We start from the raw sequence: 18,218 nt of genomic DNA, 5'->3' as shown, positions 1-18,218 counted from the left end.
GCCAAGGGAGGTTCTGAGTCTCTAAGATGTCATCAGGAGCCTGGGATAACTGAGGAGGTGGCCCCCAAACCTTTGTGCAGGCCTGGTGCGCCCAGGCCAACTGCACTGGGCAGGGTGTAGGTAGTCCCCGGTTCTAGCACGCCTACTCCTCTTCCCTGGGAACTCTGGCCTGATGCCCAGGTTGGCCAAGGTGGGACCAGAGACAGAACCTATGTGGTGAGCCAGGGATGGAGCTTGGGACTGAGGTGTGGAAAGAGGGGCCTGCTCCCTTATGCCCAGGGTCCATACAAGTCCTGGGATGAAAAGGGTGGGCAGATGGAGGGTGGGCAGGGCAGGAAGGTCTCGGACATGGGGATGTGCTTGGCATGTAGTCAGCACAAGGAGAGAAGAGTAGCCGGGACAGGCTAGATGCAGCTAGAGGGACCGTCTCAATCCTAGCCAGTGGGGTGTGTGGCCTGAGCCCCTGTCTGGGGTCATGAGCCCCCCCCCCCCCCAGCCGCCCCTCAGGCACAGTGGCTGGCCGCATCCTGCCTACCAGCCCTCTCTCTTAGGTCTCTGATGCCCCTCCTGGACCCAGACACCGGGCTCCTGGTCCTGGCAGGAAAGGTAAGTGAGAAGCTGGAGTGCCCACCCACATCAGCCCCCCAGGGCGGCCAGGCCAGGCCCCAACCTTCGACCTAGCTGGCCTGCTGGGAGATAGCAGGATGCCCTCCACCTCTGCCAGGCTGAGTAGCCTTCAGGTTGGCGTGACCGTAATTCCCAAGAATGTCAGCTTTGTGGACAAGGCCAACAATCAAGCACTGTTAGCTCACAGCGGGCGTTCTATAAGCCCCGAAGCCGCCCTGTTCTTACTCCGTGTGCAGTGAAGTCTACCGAGGAACTCAGCCCAGAGCGCGGGGGTGGGAGCCGGTGTCTGATCTGGAGCACGTGCGAGGCCACCAGGGCGCGGGTGGCGAGTGGCGCTCAGTCTGGGCTCCTTTCAGGGTGATAGTCAGTTGTATTGCTACGAGGTGACCCCGCAGCAGCCAGCGCTGAGCCCAGGTAAGCCCTGTTCCCTCCTCCCCGTCCCCCTGCCTTCCCTCCCCCACCTCCCTGACTCTCTTCCCATGCTCCCCACCCCCACATCTCCCCACCTGTCTTCCCATGCTGTCCCCCACAGTGACGCAGTGCCTCCTTGAGAGTGTGCTGAGGGGCGCGGCTCTTGTGCCCCGGCGGGCGCTGGCTGTCATGGGCTGTGAGGTGCTCCGTGTCCTGCAGCTGAGTGACACGGCCATCGTGCCTATCAGCTACCACGTGCCTCGCAAGGTGAGGGGGACCTGGGTGAGGGGCTGGGAAGGTCTAGGGGGCCTAGACCTGACTGGCCACGTACGTCCCCATCTGCCAACAGGCTGTGGAGTTCCATGAGGACCTGTTCCCGGACACCACAGGCTGCATCCCTGCCTCCGACCCCCATGCCTGGTGGGTGGGGAGCAACCAGCAGGTAGGGGCCCTCACCCTTGCCCTCCAGCTTGGCTGGCCACTCCCAGCCTCCACCTGCCCCACGCACAACCCCACAGTCCAGCTGTATGAACTCAGCTGCCCTGTGTCTCCCTCCTTGTCCCTATCCCCTGCCTGGGACACCACGTTCTTCTCTCAGGTGCAGAAGGTTAGCCTCCACCCAGCTCGGCGGCCCCACCTCAGCTTCACTTCCTGCCTGGTGCCCCCTGCGGAGCCCTCCCCGGACCAGGCCCAGCCTGCAGACACTCCTGCGGGTGATGCGGATCCCAGCGTGAGTGCCAGGGCGGTCTTCCTTTCCTCTCCATCCTGCCACCATCCTGGTACCTAAGTCAAAGCTGCCAAGTGTGTTCGCCTGCCTGAGGGTCTCTGAGCCTTTTGTAGTCATCATCAAGCATAACAGAGACAGAAACATGTGAAGCACAAACAAAGAACTTCATGCTGTTCTCCAAATTGAGCAAACCCTTAAAAAGCCAGACTTTCACAGAAAAATCTAGGTTTCTGGTTTCTCTTGAAGTACTGGCAGATGTTAACCATACGGGGCCTGCCTGTTCTCCTACCAAGCCAGGAGTTGGCAGCTGCCACCCACTGTCCCTACCGTCTGAAGTTTAGCTTGCCCTGCATGTCCCATAGCCTGGGAGGTGGGGCCCAGAGTGATGACCCCAGTGCCCCTTTCTCTCTGGCCAAGAAACTGGGGGCCTGCTGGCTGACCCAGGGTGTTTCTCCCCCAGGAGGGCTTCTCTTCCCCTCTCAGCTCGCTGACCTCCCCCTCCACACCCTCCAGCCTGGGGCCCTCGCTCTCTAGCACCAGTGGTATCGGCACCAGCCCCAGCCAGAGATCCCTACAGAGCCTGCTGGGTAAGTGCATCAGGGCCGGAGCTAACCCAGTCTACATCTGCTCCCCTCCTGGTGGGGTCACCTGTCCTTGTGGGATGGAGTAAGTCTGCAGTAAGAGGGCAGCCTCGATGTTCTCTGGAGGCCTGGGCACAGGTCATGCACCATCCTGCTGTGATGTGAACAGGCAGGCCGGTGGGCAGGGCATTCTCATGTGGCTCCATCCCTGCCGCCTGCCAGGCCCCAGTTCCAAGTTCCGCCATGCTCAGGGCACCGTCCTGCACCGAGACAGCCACATCACCAACCTCAAGGGGCTCAACCTCACCACGCCTGGCGAGAGCGATGGGTTCTGTGCCAACCGGCTTCGTGTGGCTGTGCCCTTGCTCAGCAGTGGCGGGCAGGTGGCTGTGCTCGAGGTGAGAGACCCCACTCACATGGTGCCCTCCCAGGGCCCTGCAGGAAGTTAAGGGCATTGGGTACCCACACCAGCTCATACTCTCTGAGCACAAACTATGTGCCAAGCACCTGCCAGCATCCCCTTTGATCTTCCCAGCTGTCCTGCGGGGATACCACTCTTATCCCCATTTTACAGATGGATGAAAGCAGTGAGGCACAGAGAGGCTTAGTGACCTGTCAGGTCACACAGCTGTGTAAGTGGTGGAGCTGGGATTCGAGCCCAGGCTGCCTGAGCCCCAAGCCTGAGCTCTTTCCACCACTCCATGCTGTCCCCCTCGCTTTCTGGGACACAAAGTTGGCGCTTGGGGCTCAGAGCACAAGGCGGCTGAGGCAGAGAGCTTGGGCCACCCGGCAGTGGGGCATCAGCTGCAGGAGGTGGGGGGCCCAGGCGTGCTGCTTGCCCTGCAGACCCTGGGGACCGAGCTCTCCTGCCTGTTACTGATGGGCCTGCGGGTGGGGTTACCTCCCACAGCTGCGGAAGCCTGGCCGCCTGCCCGACACAGCACTGCCCACAATGCAGAATGGCGCAGCTGTGACTGATCTGGCCTGGGACCCCTTTGACCCCTACCGCCTCGCTGTGGGTAAGGAGGCCCAGCGCTAGGCTCAAGGGAGGGCCCAGGGGTGTGAATGAGGGTAGGGGGAGCCCAGAGGTCTTGGGCACAGCAGTGATGAGCCAGCACTCTCTTCAGGTGGGGAGGATGCCAGGATCCGACTGTGGCGGGTGCCCCCAGAGGGCCTGGAGGAGGTGCTCACGACACCTGAGGCCGTGCTCACAGGTCAGGTGGGCCAGGGTGGGGGCTGGGAGACAGGCAGTGGCTCCTGAGGAACTCAGCATTACTCCCTGCCTCACCCCCAGGCCACACAGAGAAGATCTACTCTCTGCGCTTCCACCCGCTGGCAGCCGATGTGCTGGCCTCCTCTTCCTATGACCTGACCATTCGGATCTGGGACCTTAAGGCCAGAGCTGAGCGGCTGAGGCTGCAGGGCCATCGGGACCAGGTAGGACATCTGTGGGAGCAGGCGCCCAGCCACCGGCTGAGAGGCCGCCTCTCACATCCATCCACATCTGCCTCCAGATCTTCGGCCTGGCCTGGAGTCCTGACGGACAGCATCTGGCCACTGTCTGCAAGGATGGGCACCTGCGGGTCTATGAGCCCCGGGGTGGCCCTGAGCCCCTGCAGGTGAGCAAGAGGCAATGAGGGCAGCCTTCAGACCTGACTGAGGGTCCGCTGCTGGCCCTCATGTGCTGTATCCCAACAGGAAGGCCCAGGGCCTGAGGGGGCCCGTGGAGCCCGCGTTGTCTGGGTGTGTGATGGTCACTGTCTGCTGGTGTCCGGCTTTGACAGGTGAGGACTCAGGACTACCATCCCCACACCCAGACTTAAGCAGCTAATTGTGTCCTTTTTCCCCAGACACGCATACACATGTTAGGCATCAGAAGCTGTTCCTGCTGCTCACTTATTGGGTGCATGGATGGATGGATGGGTTGGTGGGTAGGTTAGTGGATGGATGGGAGGGAGGGAGACCCAGAGGGATGAGAGCCATACCTACTGCCTGGAGCCCATGCCTCGCATGGACCGGGTGAAAAGCATGAAACAACCAAGCCTAGTGGAGAGGCCCGAGGGAGAGTATTTGGCACATTGGAAGAGGGATCAGGGAGGGCCTCCTAAGGTAGATGTCATCTGAACTGAGTCACAAAGGAGCTAGTAGCCAGAAATCCAGAGGAGAGGGCATTCAAGTGTGGGTGGAAAGGCTAGGAGGCTGACCAGCCTGGCTGGAGCAGAGAATGACAAGCAGAATATGGGGAGAGAAGTACAGACAGCAGGCCACAGTGGCCACGAGATCCATGCTGGTGGAGGATCGGAGAACAGCAGAGGGAGCATTAGTAGGGGATGAGGCCAGCAGGTTAGGCCACTGTTGCAGGAGACCGGAGACAGTAGTTCTGAGAACTGGATCAGGAAAGAGAAGGGGCAGAGGCACTCCTCAGGTGTCCAAGCCTGACAGGATCAGGGTCCTTGCTAGAGTCCTTTCCCTGACTCAGGTCCCTGCAGCTCTAAGGACCTGCTTCTGCTCCTGGGGTCTCCCTTGCAGCCGAAGTGAGCGCCAGCTACTCCTGTACCCCGCCAAGGCTGTGGCCGGTGGCCCTTTGGCAGTGCTGGGGCTGGATGTGGCTCCCTCAACCCTGCTTCCCAGCTATGACCCGGACACCAGCCTGGTGCTACTCACGGGCAAGGTGGGCTGGAGCGTGCAGGCGGGGGTGGTGGGCAGGTGAAAGGTGGGGAGAAAGGCAGCTTTAGCTGGCTGCCTCACTCTTGCCACCCACCCAGGGCGACACCCGTGTGTTCCTATACGAGCTGCTCCCAGAGGCTCCTTTCTTCCTGGAGTGCAATAGCTTCACATCGCCTGACCCCCACAAGGTGAGCCTGTGCGCCCTCCCTGGTCCTCCTGGTGGGTGCGACACAGGGCTCCCCTGCCCTCTCCTGGCCAGATGGGGAAGTGCAGGGGCCTGTCGGGTCAGCAGGTCACTGGGCCAGGGTGTGCCCAGCAGCTGTCAGGAGCTGGTTGTTAAACTCCACCATTATTAGAAATTAAACTATAAAACCTTAAGTTATATGAACCTACAAGTAAATTACATTGAAAACCTAGGCAGTAAACATTCAATGTATCACTTCTTAATTATTTTACCTGATTTTATGGTTTTTTTGTGCCGTCGAGGCTACTTACACCTGTGGGCTCTGCCAGTGGATAGACTAGATGCTGCTACCACACATGTGTTCCCCATTCTGCATTCAACAAGTCATGTTGGTGGTGAGAAATCACCATGGTGGGTTTTTACAACATGGAAATAGGCTAGTCAGAGCTACAAAACGGCATTTTTCCTCCAGAGAGCTACTTGTTAAAGATTTTTTTTAAATGTTTTTTATTTATTTTGAAAGAGAGAGAGTGTGTGTGCGTGTGTGTGTGAGTGGGAGAGGGGCAGAGAGAGAATCCTAAGCAGGCTCCGCACTGTGTGCTCAGAGCCCGATGCCAGGGCTCGAACCAATGAACTGTGAGATTGTGACCTGAGCCGAGATCAAGAGTTGGAAGCTTACTGACTGAGCCCCCCAGGCGCCCCTCCAGAGAGCTAATTGTTAAGCATCTGCTAGCACGCTCCCATTCAGGGATGGGCCTTGGTTCTGGTGGTCCTAAGTAGGGGTGTTGGCAGTCTGTGGGGGTGCAGGTGTCCACTCAGATCCCCCTGCTCTCCAGGGTTTCATCCTCTTGCCCAAGACAGAGTGCGACGTCCAGGAAGTAGAGTTTGCCCGATGTCTGCGGCTTCGCCAGACCTCCCTGGAGCCCGTTGCCTTCCGTCTACCCCGAGTCAGGGTGAGGTTGGGGGCCTGACACCCCAACACCTAGTCCTCCTTCCCAGTACCTGTAATTTTTCTTTTAATCTTTATATACATATATTTATTTTTGGAGAGAGAGAGAATACGTGAGCAGGGGAGGGACAGAGAGAGAGAGAGTCACAGAATTCAAAGCAGGCTCCAGGCTCTAAGCTGTCAGCACAGAGTCCAACGCAGGGCTTGAACTCACGAACCGTGAGATCATGACCTGAGCTGAAGTCGGACGCTTAACTGACTGAGCCACCCAGGCGCCTCCCCACCCCCACCAGTCCCCATAAAAGGGGCTTTGGGGCCCGACTGGCCCTGTCACCAAACTATCCCACTCACTGCTCTTTGGGGTGCCTGTTCCCTTATTCTGCTGAGATTCTGAAACTAGCAGAAACCCCAGAGTGGTCCCCGGATCTTACCTTACCCCCTTCCGAAGGGATGCTGATGGACCTTGGGCCTCTGGTAGGTGCCCCAGGGTAGCCCCTTTGTTCTTCCCTACAGAAAGAGTTCTTCCAGGATGATGTGTTCCCAGACACGGCCATGAGCTGGGAGCCGGTGCTCAGTGCGAAGGCCTGGCTGGGAGGTGCTAATGGGCAGCCCCGGCTGATCAGCCTACAGCCCCCCGGCATGACCCCAGGTAGGCTGAGGAGCTGGGGGGGGGGGGGTGGCAAGTAGGAAGCAGGGAAGTGAGTGGTGGGGGGGGAGGGCTGGAGAAGGGGTCGAAAGGTCAAGTCCAAGATTCCCCCCCCCCCCATCTCCCTGTCACACAGAAACCTCTGATGTTTCCAAGGATGGGGTGTTTGCATTTCCAGGCTCATACTCTGAGCCTTTCGAGGGCAGGGCCCAGGGTTTGTGTTTCCATCACAGTTCCCACTCCTGATGTGTACACATACGCTACATGGTGCCCACGGCAGCCTTGTGAGCAGAGGGTGGGGCAGCTGTTATTACCCTCTCTGGGGTCTCCGCCACAGGATTCCCTAGGGAATGGTACCAAAGGGTTGGGCAAGGAGTCCTCACCGAGGGGATTCTCTGATGTCTGATGCCTGTCCCTGCCCTACCCCAGTGAGCCAGGCACCCCGTGAAGCCCCTGCCCGTCGGGCCCCGTCCTCAGCACTGTACCTGGAAGAGAAGTCAGATGAGCAAAAGAAGGAAGAGGTAGGTAGGCATGGGAGGGGGTTGACCAGTATGGCGCACACGGAGTCCTGGCCGTACCTAATGACTGCCCTTCGGTTGTCTGTCCGACCCAGGCTGGGACAGGAGCCAGGGTCACACACCTCTCTCGATTGGGCAGCTTACTGGGGGAGACCTTCCAGAGCCCTGAAGTGGACCCATGGGGCACAGGACTCAGGAATCCAGGGCAGGGCAGAAGGAGGCCCCCCTCTGGCCTGGCCCATCCCAAACAGAGCCAAGGGTTTGGGACCCAAGTGCATTTGGGGCCCTGGTGCACATCTGAGCATCTGAGGCAGTGTGCAGACTCCAGTGCTGCGTGGCACAGAGTCTGTCTCTGGCTCCCTAATATTGGTCGAAGTGTATTTTTTTGTGAAAACCATCCCCTTTGTCAGGGCTCTGATGAAAATGGCTCTTTCACACCCTTGACCGGGTTCAAACTGTGAAGGCCTGTGTTCCTGGGGTTAGCGGTCCTATTCTATTCCCTTGCCACCTCTTCTTCTGTCCACTCTTCTAGCTGCTCAGTGCCATGGTGGCAAAGCTGGGGAACCGCGAGGACCCGCTCCCTCAGGACTCCTTTGAAGGTGTGGACGAGGACGAGTGGGTGAGTAGATGAGGGCCCTGGCATCCCCTCCGTCCCTCCCTCACCCTGCAGCCTGCGACACCCCCCTTCTCAGACCGCTCAACTCCCTCCGACTTGGTTTATCTCCCCAGGACTAGACTGCCCACCAGCCACCTCTGGCCTCACCTGCTGCCGCCACCTCCCAGAACCACCTGATGTGCCCGCTGCGCACCTCCGGTCTCCCCCTCAAACTGGAAGATGCCTCGTGGCCCTGGCACACCTCCTCCCCAAAGCCCTGACTTCCTTTGGGCCTTGGGCACTTCCAAGGCCTCTAGGTCCCGCTGCAACTCCCATGGATTGTCTGCACCTCTGCTTCCCCTGGGACTGGCTGCTTCTCCTCAGCTGCCTGCTAGCATGTGGAGCCAGGGGCATGGGAGCGCGGTGGGCTGGGAGTGCTGAGGGGTTAGTAGACGTCCCTGGGCTGGTCCCAGCCTGGGCTGGCTTTGCCCAGCACCTTAACTTAGCACGGGCAACATCCCATCTTGCCTGCTGCCCCCACTTCCAGGTAAGAGCCTTGGGGGCTGGCCCCCTGCCAGGCCGTTTGGCACAGCACCAGCCTCACGGGCCAGGGACCAGTTGCCCTCCTCCCCAGGTTTGAAACCAGGAGAAGGGGGACATCACAGAGCTGATGGCCCAGTTAAGGGCGGGGTGTGAGCCCCTCAGGGACTGGCCTGAATATACCCTGGATGTTTTCAGCAATTAAACTTTTCTGAGCTGGCTACCTCTTGTGCTGCTGTGGTCTCTTGCTGACTGCGAGAGTTCGGGGACAGGAGTATGGGTGAAGGCGGTTTGGCCCTGGGTTCCCCCTTGTTCCAGGCCTCACTTTGCTCCTCAGGCCTTTTCAGCTGCTATGAGTTGGTTCATTCATCCAACACCTAGATATCCAACAGTGGTCTGGATGGTAGATACGGTAAGGGACAGGAGAGACCAGGCCTCTCAAGGCACTTGTCATTGTCCTCCTGTGCGGGGGAGCCAGACTGTGTGCAAGTAAGCAAACTGTGAAGAGAGACATAAAGAAGACAAATTAGGGGCACCTGGCTGGTGTAGTTGGTAAAGTGTGCGACTCTTAACCTCGGGGTTGCGTGTTTGAGCCCCATGTTGCGCATAGAGATTACTTAACCGCAAATATATACATAAGGAAGACAAATTATGTGAAACAGAGCAGCAGAGATACAGACGAAGCAGGGTGTTCAGTATGAGAGGTGACCTTTATGCTGAGAGCTGAGACCTGAAGGTCAGTGAGCCACAGAGCCATGAGAATGTTTCAGACGAAAGTCAGGTGGCCACAGCACTGAGGGAAGAAAGAATTTGAAGAGTTGGAGGAAAGGAAAGGGCAGTGGTCCGGGACATAGGACAAGGCAGTCTGACTTAACATTCATTGAACAACCATGTGTTGGATACCTTCCATGTGCCAGCCACCCTTCTGGGTGCTGAAGTTCAAGAGTGGGGAAAAAAGAAAAGTCCTGCCCACCAGGGATCCACATTCTAGTTGCGGGAACAAGTTATAAACAATAAACATAAAGTACATGAATTATGCCTGGGTGGCTCAATCGGTTAACCGGCTGACTTCAGCTCAGGTTGTGATCTCACAGTTGCTGAGTTCAAGCCTCAAGGCCAGCTCTGTGCTGCCAGCTCAGAGCCTGAAGCCTGCTTGGGATTCTGTGTCTCCCTCTCTGCCCCTCTCCCACTCCTGTTCTGTCTCTCTCTCTCTCTCTCTCTCTCTCTCTCTCTCTCTCTCTCTCAAAAATTAAAAAAAAAAAAAATTTTTTTTTTTAAAGATGATTAAGAACTTCCGGGAAAAAAAAATAGAGGGGACCAAGAATGGTAGTTTAAGTCAGACACAAAAAGCCACATATAGTTGGATTCTCTTTCCAGGAGATGTTCAGAACAGACAAATCCATAGGGACGGAACAAAGATTAGCGGTGGCCAGGCGCAGGGGGATGGGGCAGGGGCATTGGTTGCTAATGCGCAGGAATTTTTTTGAGGGGTTGATGAAAATGTCGTGGTGTCCTTGTGGTGATGGTTGCACAACTCTGTGACTATACTAAAAAGCACGGAATTGTGCACTTTAAAATGGTGAATTGGATGGTGTGTGGATTTTATTTCAATAAAGCTGTTACTATAAAACAATGCAGGACAAGGTTCAGCGTTGGTAGGGGATCGGGGTGGGCCTTGTTGAGAAGATGACACTTGAGCAAGAACTTGAAGGAGGGGGCAGTGAGAGGTCCTTCCCAGAGTAGAGAGACCCTAGCATGAAACTTATTTTGAAGTTTCCTGTTTTCTTATATATTTGTGAGACTTTGGCATCCTACTCCTTATGTTCGTGGGGTGTCGTATGTTTATTGCATATCTTTTAGTACCAAATATTTTGGCAAAATCAAGGGAAGAAATTGCTCCGCATTTGACAGATGTATTTATTCTGTGGCATCTGGCACAGCGGGTAAGGGCGAAGGGCCGGGTCGAGGGCCAGGGTGAGTCCTGGGACCGCCCATCGCCCGCCCATCGTCCGTCCCTGGTAGTCTTGCGAACCGGAGCCCGGGGCCGACTCCGCCTCTGGTTCCGCCTACGGATTACGTCAAGGCACACCCCGCCTTCCGGAGGGAACAGTACGCATGCTTTGTGCGGCGTCACGCACGCGCTCTCTCCCTTGACCTCTGACCCGCCGGCCGCCCTTGAGCTGGGGGCCGCGGGGCCAGGAAGCAGCAGCTCACGACCCCGAGGCAGAGCGGCCACCATGGTGAGGCCCGAGATGGGCGCTGCCCGGGGGCGGGGGGGCCGTTTCGGAGCCGGGTCAGGGGCGGCGAGCTGCGGCCGGGCTGCGGGAGCCGCGCGCCGCCTCGTGCCGGACGGGAAGCGGGGTCCGGGGGCGTCGTACCGGGAGGACCGCTACGGGCGCTGGCGGCCTCGGGGCGACGGAGAATCGTTTGGCCGGAAAGCAGGGAGGGCCTGGCCGGCCGCAGAATGCCCAGCAAGTGCGGTCGTGGGCTCCAGCCCTTGAGCGCACAGCCACAGCGGGAGGCTAGGGCCGACCCGCGAGCCCCTGCTTGGCCCCGCAGGTAGTTGGTGGTGTCGCCCTATTATTGTTCCCCTTTCGCAGCTGACCAAACGCTCTCCGAGACTTTGCCAAGGAAGTGGCAGAGCTAGGGCTTGAACCAGGCCCCTCGACACCGAAAACTGAGCGTTTCTGCGGTACCATTGGCGCTTGGAGACATTCCACAGACCTGGGCCACACTGGCTGCGACGGGTGCACCTGAAGACCCTATAAAAATGCATGGTCCTGAGCTCTGCCCTCGGAGGTTCTGTCAGTTCCCCAAGGGATTGAGGCAGTTTGGGGAACCATTTCTTACTATTAAGGATAAGGAAGCGGCTTGCAAGTGCCAGGCCCTGAGCTGAGGCCTTACGTGGGTTCTCTCGTGTAATGCTTATGAAGTTCGTACTGTCATTGTCCGCATTTCACAGCTAAGGAACCTGAATTTCAGAGTTTGATTTGTCTAGGGTCATTCATGCAGCAGTGTCTGGTTTTGAGCCCGGTTACTGCCATTTTTTAAGGACCCACAACGAACGGTTGAACTGGGTCCTTCTCATTTGTGCGTGTGACTTTGAGCCACCCTCAAGAGCAAAGTAAAAGGTTGCTCTGGGGGAGTTTGTATTCTAAAGGAGGAATCAGGCAGGTCTGTGAACTAGAACAGCATATTAGTAGGAAAAGATGGTGCTGTGGGAGGATAGACATGGTAGGAGCCTGGGAAGGTTTCACTTGGGGGGATGGGGGTAACGTGTTTAGTGTTTTATTTATTTTGAGAGAGAGGAGACAGAGCATATGAGTGGGGCGGGGGGGGGGGTGCAGAGAATCTCAAGCAGGCTCCACACTGCCAACACAAAGCCCCACATGGGGCTCGAACCCACGAACCATGAGATCATGACCTGAGCCAGAGTCAAGAGCCAGACGCTTAACCAGCTGAGCCACCCAGCGCCCCAGGCTGTGTTAAGTTTTGCAGGATGTTGGGTTTTGACTATCACGGTAATAGGATATTCAAAGTTAATGGCTCTCTTTTTTGGGGAGGGGTGGTGAAAATGCTCTGGAACTAGTAGTAGTCGTCCATGCATTTTAGTGTATTTACAGAGCTACACGAATACTCTAAAAAGCACTGAACACTTGACAAGAGTGATTTGTATGGTGTGTGAATTGCGAGCTGCAGACATTGGGGTAAAGAAGTCAGAGAGCTTGATCTCGAAGTAGGTGCGGAGAGAGGTGAGGGGAGAGAAGACCAGAGAAGTTGTCTGTAGGCAAAGCTGAGAACGCCTGACTGAAAAGTGGACTGAATTTGCCGGCAGTGGCAATGGCAGAATTGTGTGTGTCTTGGGGGATAGCTGAAGCCCTCCAGCAGAGGGAGTGGTAGGCGTTTGGAAACCCCGTCTGGGGGCATGGCATTGTTGCCAACGGTGACCTGTTTAAGTGTCACGTTGATTCACATACCAGTGGGCTGCTGTGCCGGCCATAGGCGGGGACCCCAGGCGATGTTCCTGACTGCCCTCCTGCTTAGTTGTGATGCCAGCAGCTGTTTGCAGGGGCTCTGGGTGAACAGAGCCCCCCTCCTATCTCAGTGGATCCTTGAGAAGGGAGTGAGTCTCAGTGATAGTCTCTGCCCGCCAGCCCAAGAACCTGGAACTGGGCTTTGAAGGGAACATTGCACATCGGTCTGTCTGAAAGCCAGGTCCCTTCTTGATGCACTTAACATGAGATAAGCCACATTCCCGAGTGTCCCCAGATGCTTTCCTGTGGCCTTCTGCCCCACCTGCAGAGCTTTGGTCCTTCACTGGGCTGTGTTCCTCAGATGAGAAAATGTATGTGTCCTCCACGGTGGGTTCCAGGCTTGGCGACCTGTGGCTCTGATCTCTGCTGCTTACCCTGAAGTTTGGCCTCAGTCGGATGCCATGGCAGCTGGTTGTTCTGGCCCAGGGTCTTCAGGCCCAAGTGTCAGTGAGTGGACTCTGGGATGTTTTAGGACTTTCTAGAAGAAACCTCACCCAGTGGCAGTCTTCCCCACCTCTTGTAGCTGGCAGAACTGTGAGCACATCTGACCCACAGCTGGCACTGGGTACTGAATAGGTGGATGAGAAACTTGGCTGTACTGCCTGGTCTCTAGACCACTGAGCACCAAGCAGGGTCTGGTCCAGAAGCAAGGTAGCTGCTGGGCTGCTGTGAACCTGCCACTGACTGTCCGCTTGGTTTTATGTGGATTGCCTCCTGAGGACCTTGCAGCCCCCCTATAAGGAAGGTATTGTTCTCCCCATTTTGCAGATAAGAGAATTGAGGTTCGGAGAGGTTGAGTAATTGGCCCAGGACCACAACAGCTAGCAAGAAGACAAGCTGGGAGCCAGACTAGAGCTGCAAAGCAGCCCTCTCCCTCTTCTTCCATGCTGCTTTCCAGCTCCTTAGGAGTGTAGGCTGGCTTTTTGCAGCCTTTTCCTGTGAGGAATTAGTGGATCTATCAAATGAGTTGCCTTTTTGGGAAAAGCTTTGTTACTCCATAATGTCTGACCATTGTCAGGTTTTGTGAAACAGTGTATAGTAGATGAAAACCAACATTTATTGAGTACTTATTGTATCAACAGGCTCCGTGCCAGGCAATTTACAAGCATTATCTCATTAAATCCCTGTGACAGCCCTATTGTGTCCCCATTTTACAGGTGAGAAAACGGAGGCTAAGGGGACCTGAGAACACGTTAGGAGCACACAGCTGGGATTTGTACACGGGTGATCCCAAAGCTTGCCTGTATGAGCGCACATCATCCCCTGGAGATGCCCCCCACACGAACCTTGGTAGCCTCAGTGGACCAACCAGGCAGCTCCCTTGGTCAGTCAGGGTACCCTCTGAAATTAGAGGCTATCCCCACCTTTTCTGCAGCCATGGAGCTCTGGCAGCAGGAACGACAGGGACACCATGCCACTGTGGTTTGAAGCCTGCAGGGGTGGTTAGGGGGGCTGCCCAGTTACACTCTGAGTTTCTAAGATTCGTTATTGAGCAACAGCCACCATCCCAGGCAGAGAAGTAAGTTGAAGGGCAGTGATGGGTGGAGCAGTGGCCTTGCCCCTAGGCGTGTGGCAGCAGGTGAAGGTGTGGTCTGAGGCCGAAGGGTGTGTAAGCCGTCACCTACTGGCCTGTCAGCCTCACTGTACCTCAGACAGGGCCAGCTGTCTATCTGGGAACCTCCAGTGCACACAGTACTGGTCTTGACTCCTCCTTGCACGCAGCCCCGCCCCTCCCTTTGATCCCTGGACAGAGCCTTCACTGAGCTTTGCTTTCTGGTGTGAAATAACAGGGCTTATGAAATTTCCATTTACGTGTGAAATCCAAACCCACTTCCATTTTTTAATTCCTGCTAATGTCCCAGAACCAACATCCCGCCCTGCCCATAAGGGCAAGTCCACTGGAAGCCACACAAAGCCAATTCTGGAATCCAGATTCCCCTGGCATCTCACAAGCCCCTCTTTGGCCTCTGGGTTGAGTCCTTGATCCTTGTCAGGTTGCTGAGTTGCCCTCTCTGCAGGATCCTCTGTGAGGTGGGCAGCCTGAGGATGCCATGGCTGAGAGTACCAATGTCAGGGTTTCCTGCCCACGTTCCCCTTGAGTACTAGCCGTGTCCTTGGGCTCGTCATTAAACCCTGTTGTGCCTTGGTGGCTTGAGGTCTTGGGTTAAATGGCACAGTGCCTGGCACCCAGGCTCAGTTGATACTTGCTGACTGATAGAACATCTAACTACCGACAAGTGCAAGAAAGAGTAAGGGAAACCACGGGCATGTGCCCCCTGAGCAGTGTCGGCCTGCAGTGAGCCCTGTCTGGGCCCTCTGCCCGCCCTCATTTGTACCATCGCACACACCGGTCATTTCCGGTGTGCTGTCTGTATCGTCTTTTCTCCATAAGGGCTGTACGTTTTCCCATCCCGGCCACCTTCTTAGTCTTCTCTCCAACGACCTTACAAGTCCCCTATGCTCTTGGCTGCTCCCGGGACGGCCTTTACCCTTTTCTCCTGGTGGGCTCGCCCTGGTTCCTCTGCCTAGAAAGCCCCGGTATTCCCATTGTGATCCTCCCTGCCCTCGAAATCCAGCGCAGTAGAAATCTCATCTTTTTCCAATGTCTCCGTCTCATTCCTGAGGTTTCCTTCCATTGCCTTTCTATACTTCTGGTCATGCTTAATGAGGCTCTGTGTGCCCCTGTGGTGTGTTGAATCACGCGGTCTGGGAGTAGAAAACCACCATGCTGTGCCCTGTAGAGGCTCCCCCTGCCAGGCCAGGCCAGGCCAGGCGGTGTACGGGAGCTCTGAGGGCACCGCAGGGTTCCGTGTGTCCTTGTGCTAAGCAGAGCTTAGCCGACTGTGCTGGTGTTTGAACCAGTGGAGGAACCGGTGACCAGTCCTGTTTTCTCTCACCAGTTAGTTGTCTTAAATGCTTCCCTAGTGGGCTTTTTGCTGCTGAAGGTGGAGCCTCTTTTTCTCTTTTGTTGTGTTGATTGCAACCTTCGTGAATAGTCTTGGGAGAATTGGGGTGGCTCCAGGCTCCCTGAGTTTCCTGCTGGTAGAACAAAGGTTGGGACCTCCAGTCTCAGAAGCACTGGGTGAGTTAGTGGCAGTGGCTGGTCTGGGACCAGCCCCTGGTTCTGGCTCCAGGCCATAGTGTTGCTTTGGAAGCTTCTGTGCCCTGCAGCCCCTTTGTTTTAGCTGCTCTGTCCTCGGGTCTGAAGGCCAAGGGAGGGTCCCACTTGCCTCTGGGAACACCGTCAGGTCCACCCCAGCCAGCTCTCCAAAGAGCATCTGAAGCCACCCAAAGCAGAAGCCTTTTATCAAGGTAATTTGGATTAAGTTGCCTGAGGCTGCTGCCCTGGACTTCATTACCTCAGATCTCCAGAAGCCTTGCCACTCAGCAGCCATTTGCAGGGTCCCATCTCTGGAAAATGCAACCTGCTAACCAGGTACCTGCTTTGCCCACAGGCCAAATACCTGGCCCAGATCATTGTGATGGGGGTGCAGGTGGTGGGCAGGGCCTTTGCCCGAGCCCTGCGGCAGGAGTTTGCAGGTAAGTTTGAGCCCCAGTCTTCCCCCTGGGCTGGGAGCTCCTGCCCAGGTGAGATTTTCCTCTTGTGTATGGCCCCTCACCATGGGTCCATTGTGATGCAAGGACCCTCTTCTGGCTGAGGTTCTGGCAGTCTGGGGCATTTCTAGGGGGTGGGGGTGGGGGTATTCTTGGACTTCCCGACATTCTCGTGAAAGGGAAAGCTGGTTGACATGAACATTAAGGCAGGAATGGGCAAACTGGTTCACCTGACCACCTGTTTTTATAAGTAAAGTTTTATTGGAACACAGCCATACCCTCTGGCTACTTTCAAGATTCGAGCAGTTGCAAACCCAGATTTTAATTGGTGCGCAGAGCCTAAAATATTTATTCTTTGATCCTTTAAGAAAAAGTTTAGTGGACCCTGATTCTAGGGTCATTGAAAGGGAAGAGGTCACCTGAGCCACCTGCTTTGCTGGCCTAGGTAACTGATGGGCAGCCAAGTCTCAACTGAGCTATTCCTGCCTCTTCATACCTGTGCGGCTTCACTCTGCTTCCCACTGTAGCCTAAAGCTCCCTAACTTGCTGTGTACTGGGGATGACAGGGCAGGGGAGAGGAGAGGAATAGAACCATCTTGTGGTCTAGGTTGGGGACCAGACCCTGCCCCTGTCCTTCAGTGGAGTAAATCTGTCCTCACTTCACCGTCCCCCACCGCCCACCCCCCAAAAAAAGCCACTCCTGGAGAAGAGATGTACCCTGTCCCTTGTGTGTGTCTTCTCCCGTACCACCTGGCAGGCTGAGCTGCCCACTCGGAAGGCCCAAGGGGAACCTCTGGGCTGCTGAGGGCTGAGCACTCACCCATGTGTCTACATAGCCAGTCGGGCAGCAGCTGACGCTCGGGGACGTGCTGGACACCAGTCTGCAGCTGCCTCCAACCTGTCCGGCCTCAGCCTCCAGGAGGCACAGCAGATTCTCAATGTCTCCAAGCTGAGCCCCGAGGAGATCCAGAAGGTGAGGCCACTAGGCTGGCTCTGAGACAGGTCTTGCCTCAGAAGACCAGAAAGGGGGGGATCGGGCGGGAGGAGTCAGGCTACAAGGGTCTTCCAGAGTGAATGTGGCCTGGTAGAAAGGAGCAGGTGCTTGGACCCCTGAGTTACGGCAGCCGCTGTCACTCATGTGTTTTTAGGCCCAAAGCAGGCAGTGGCAGGGACAGAGCAGTTGTTGGTGGTAGACAAGCCCCTTCCCTCTGTGGGCACCTGTCCACCTCTCTGTCCCCCAGCAGTCACATGGGCATGTGGGGCGGCAGGGTTGAACCCTTTGGCTTTCCTTCTTTGTCATTTCCTAGCTCCCCCTGCCTCTGTAACCCAGAGCCTGCACACCCTCTCACCGTCTCCCCTCCCCTGCAGAACTACGAACACCTATTCAAGGTGAACGACAAATCCGTGGGTGGCTCCTTCTACCTGCAGTCCAAGGTGAGTGCTCTTTGATGCTGGGAGGGGACCAGTCCAGGGCCCTTCTCACTGGGCGGGCGGGGGGGGGGGGGTCCCTCATTCCCAGGCCCTTCAGAGCTTGGCAGGCAGGCAGGTGTGCCGGGCAGTCCCTGGTGTCCCAGCCTCAGGGAGGCCCCCCCTAGGCTGCCACTCCCTCTGGCTGCCTCAGCTCCCTGGGGCCCAGCCAGTTGGGCTGAAATGTCTGGGCCCTGTGTCACTCTGACAGTGGCCCTCCCAGCAGCCATGGCTGTGAGAGAACAGGACCACTGGCTGGTGAAGAGCAGGGTGTGCCCAGGCCCTGTCCCCCTGGGAATGCTGGGCACCCGTAAAGGAGGCACTTGTGTTTCCCAGGCTGTTGGCTCAGACATGCCCAGGGCTCTGCAGGGACTCGAAGCTGGAAGGACTGCGAAGGGCAGAGGCCCATCCCACTCACTGCCCTGCCTGATTCTAACTCCCTTCCAGGTGGTCCGAGCCAGGGAGCGCCTGCAGGAGGAGCTCAGAATCCAGGCCCAGGAGGACAGAGAGAAGGAGCGGATGCCCAAAACGTGACCACTTAGCCCCTCCTGCACCCTGCCCACCACCTCTAATTTATAGCTCGGTAATAAATGTCTTTTCCGCATTTCTCAGTGCACACATCCACATTCCAGAAGGCAGACTGCTCTTCCTGCCAGCAGGGAGGGGGGAAGCCAGTAGTACCGCATCCCTGTTAACATGACTTTGACACCCCACAGG

The 18,218-nt window shown here is 56.7% G+C and overlaps 2 protein-coding genes across 4 annotated transcripts in view; both read left to right on the top strand.

Moving 5' to 3' along the window:
* The window catches only part of CORO7 (coronin 7), a 56,669-nt gene extending 48,003 nt beyond the window's left edge, over positions 1-8,666 (top strand). For both annotated transcript variants that reach the window (XM_027043336.2, XM_027043338.2), the window contains 19 exons: positions 552-606; positions 984-1,041; positions 1,160-1,305; positions 1,388-1,480; positions 1,637-1,768; positions 2,226-2,352; positions 2,569-2,744; positions 3,257-3,365; positions 3,474-3,560; positions 3,641-3,783; positions 3,861-3,965; positions 4,045-4,130; positions 4,876-5,017; positions 5,112-5,201; positions 6,034-6,150; positions 6,660-6,795; positions 7,222-7,313; positions 7,843-7,929; positions 8,040-8,666. In XM_027043336.2, coding sequence (XP_026899137.1) covers positions 552-606; positions 984-1,041; positions 1,160-1,305; positions 1,388-1,480; positions 1,637-1,768; positions 2,226-2,352; positions 2,569-2,744; positions 3,257-3,365; positions 3,474-3,560; positions 3,641-3,783; positions 3,861-3,965; positions 4,045-4,130; positions 4,876-5,017; positions 5,112-5,201; positions 6,034-6,150; positions 6,660-6,795; positions 7,222-7,313; positions 7,843-7,929; positions 8,040-8,045 — 1,987 coding nt within the window. In that variant the 3' untranslated portion in view covers positions 8,046-8,666. The remainder of the gene's footprint in view (positions 1-551; positions 607-983; positions 1,042-1,159; positions 1,306-1,387; positions 1,481-1,636; positions 1,769-2,225; positions 2,353-2,568; positions 2,745-3,256; positions 3,366-3,473; positions 3,561-3,640; positions 3,784-3,860; positions 3,966-4,044; positions 4,131-4,875; positions 5,018-5,111; positions 5,202-6,033; positions 6,151-6,659; positions 6,796-7,221; positions 7,314-7,842; positions 7,930-8,039) is intronic.
* Positions 8,667-10,527: 1,861 nt separating this feature from the next.
* PAM16 (presequence translocase associated motor 16) lies at positions 10,528-18,105 on the top strand. Of its 2 annotated transcripts, none has more exons than XM_015076543.3 (5): positions 10,528-10,685; positions 15,935-16,019; positions 16,871-17,007; positions 17,403-17,468; positions 17,949-18,105. In XM_015076543.3, exons 1-5 carry the CDS (start codon positions 10,683-10,685, stop codon positions 18,033-18,035), a joined length of 378 nt encoding a protein of 125 aa, XP_014932029.1. In that variant the 5' UTR covers positions 10,528-10,682; the 3' UTR covers positions 18,036-18,105. The 2 variants fall into 2 exon arrangements, with proteins under 2 accessions (XP_014932029.1, XP_026899158.1); XM_027043357.2 differs by lacking the exon at positions 10,528-10,685 and adding an exon at positions 12,861-12,926.
* The last annotated feature ends 113 nt before the right edge of the window (positions 18,106-18,218 follow it).

Source organism: Acinonyx jubatus, chromosome E3 (genome assembly GCF_027475565.1).
Source record: "Acinonyx jubatus isolate Ajub_Pintada_27869175 chromosome E3, VMU_Ajub_asm_v1.0, whole genome shotgun sequence".
Lineage (NCBI taxonomy): Eukaryota > Metazoa > Chordata > Mammalia > Carnivora > Felidae > Acinonyx > Acinonyx jubatus.
Note: the sequence above shows the minus strand (reverse complement) of the source record. Positions and strands in the feature narration are given on the sequence as shown.

Bases quoted from the DNA above. Each gene is read 5' to 3' on its own strand.
- PAM16 (XM_027043357.2), top strand. From the start codon at position 12,876: ATGCCATGGCAGCTGGTTGTTCTGGCCCAGGGTCTTCAGGCCCAAGTG. The intron at 16,020-16,870 runs GTAAGTTTGAGC...GTGTCTACATAG, and splicing joins CCTGCGGCAGGAGTTTGCAG to CCAGTCGGGCAGCAGCTGAC. The intron at 17,469-17,948 runs GTGAGTGCTCTT...ACTCCCTTCCAG, and splicing joins CCTTCTACCTGCAGTCCAAG to GTGGTCCGAGCCAGGGAGCG.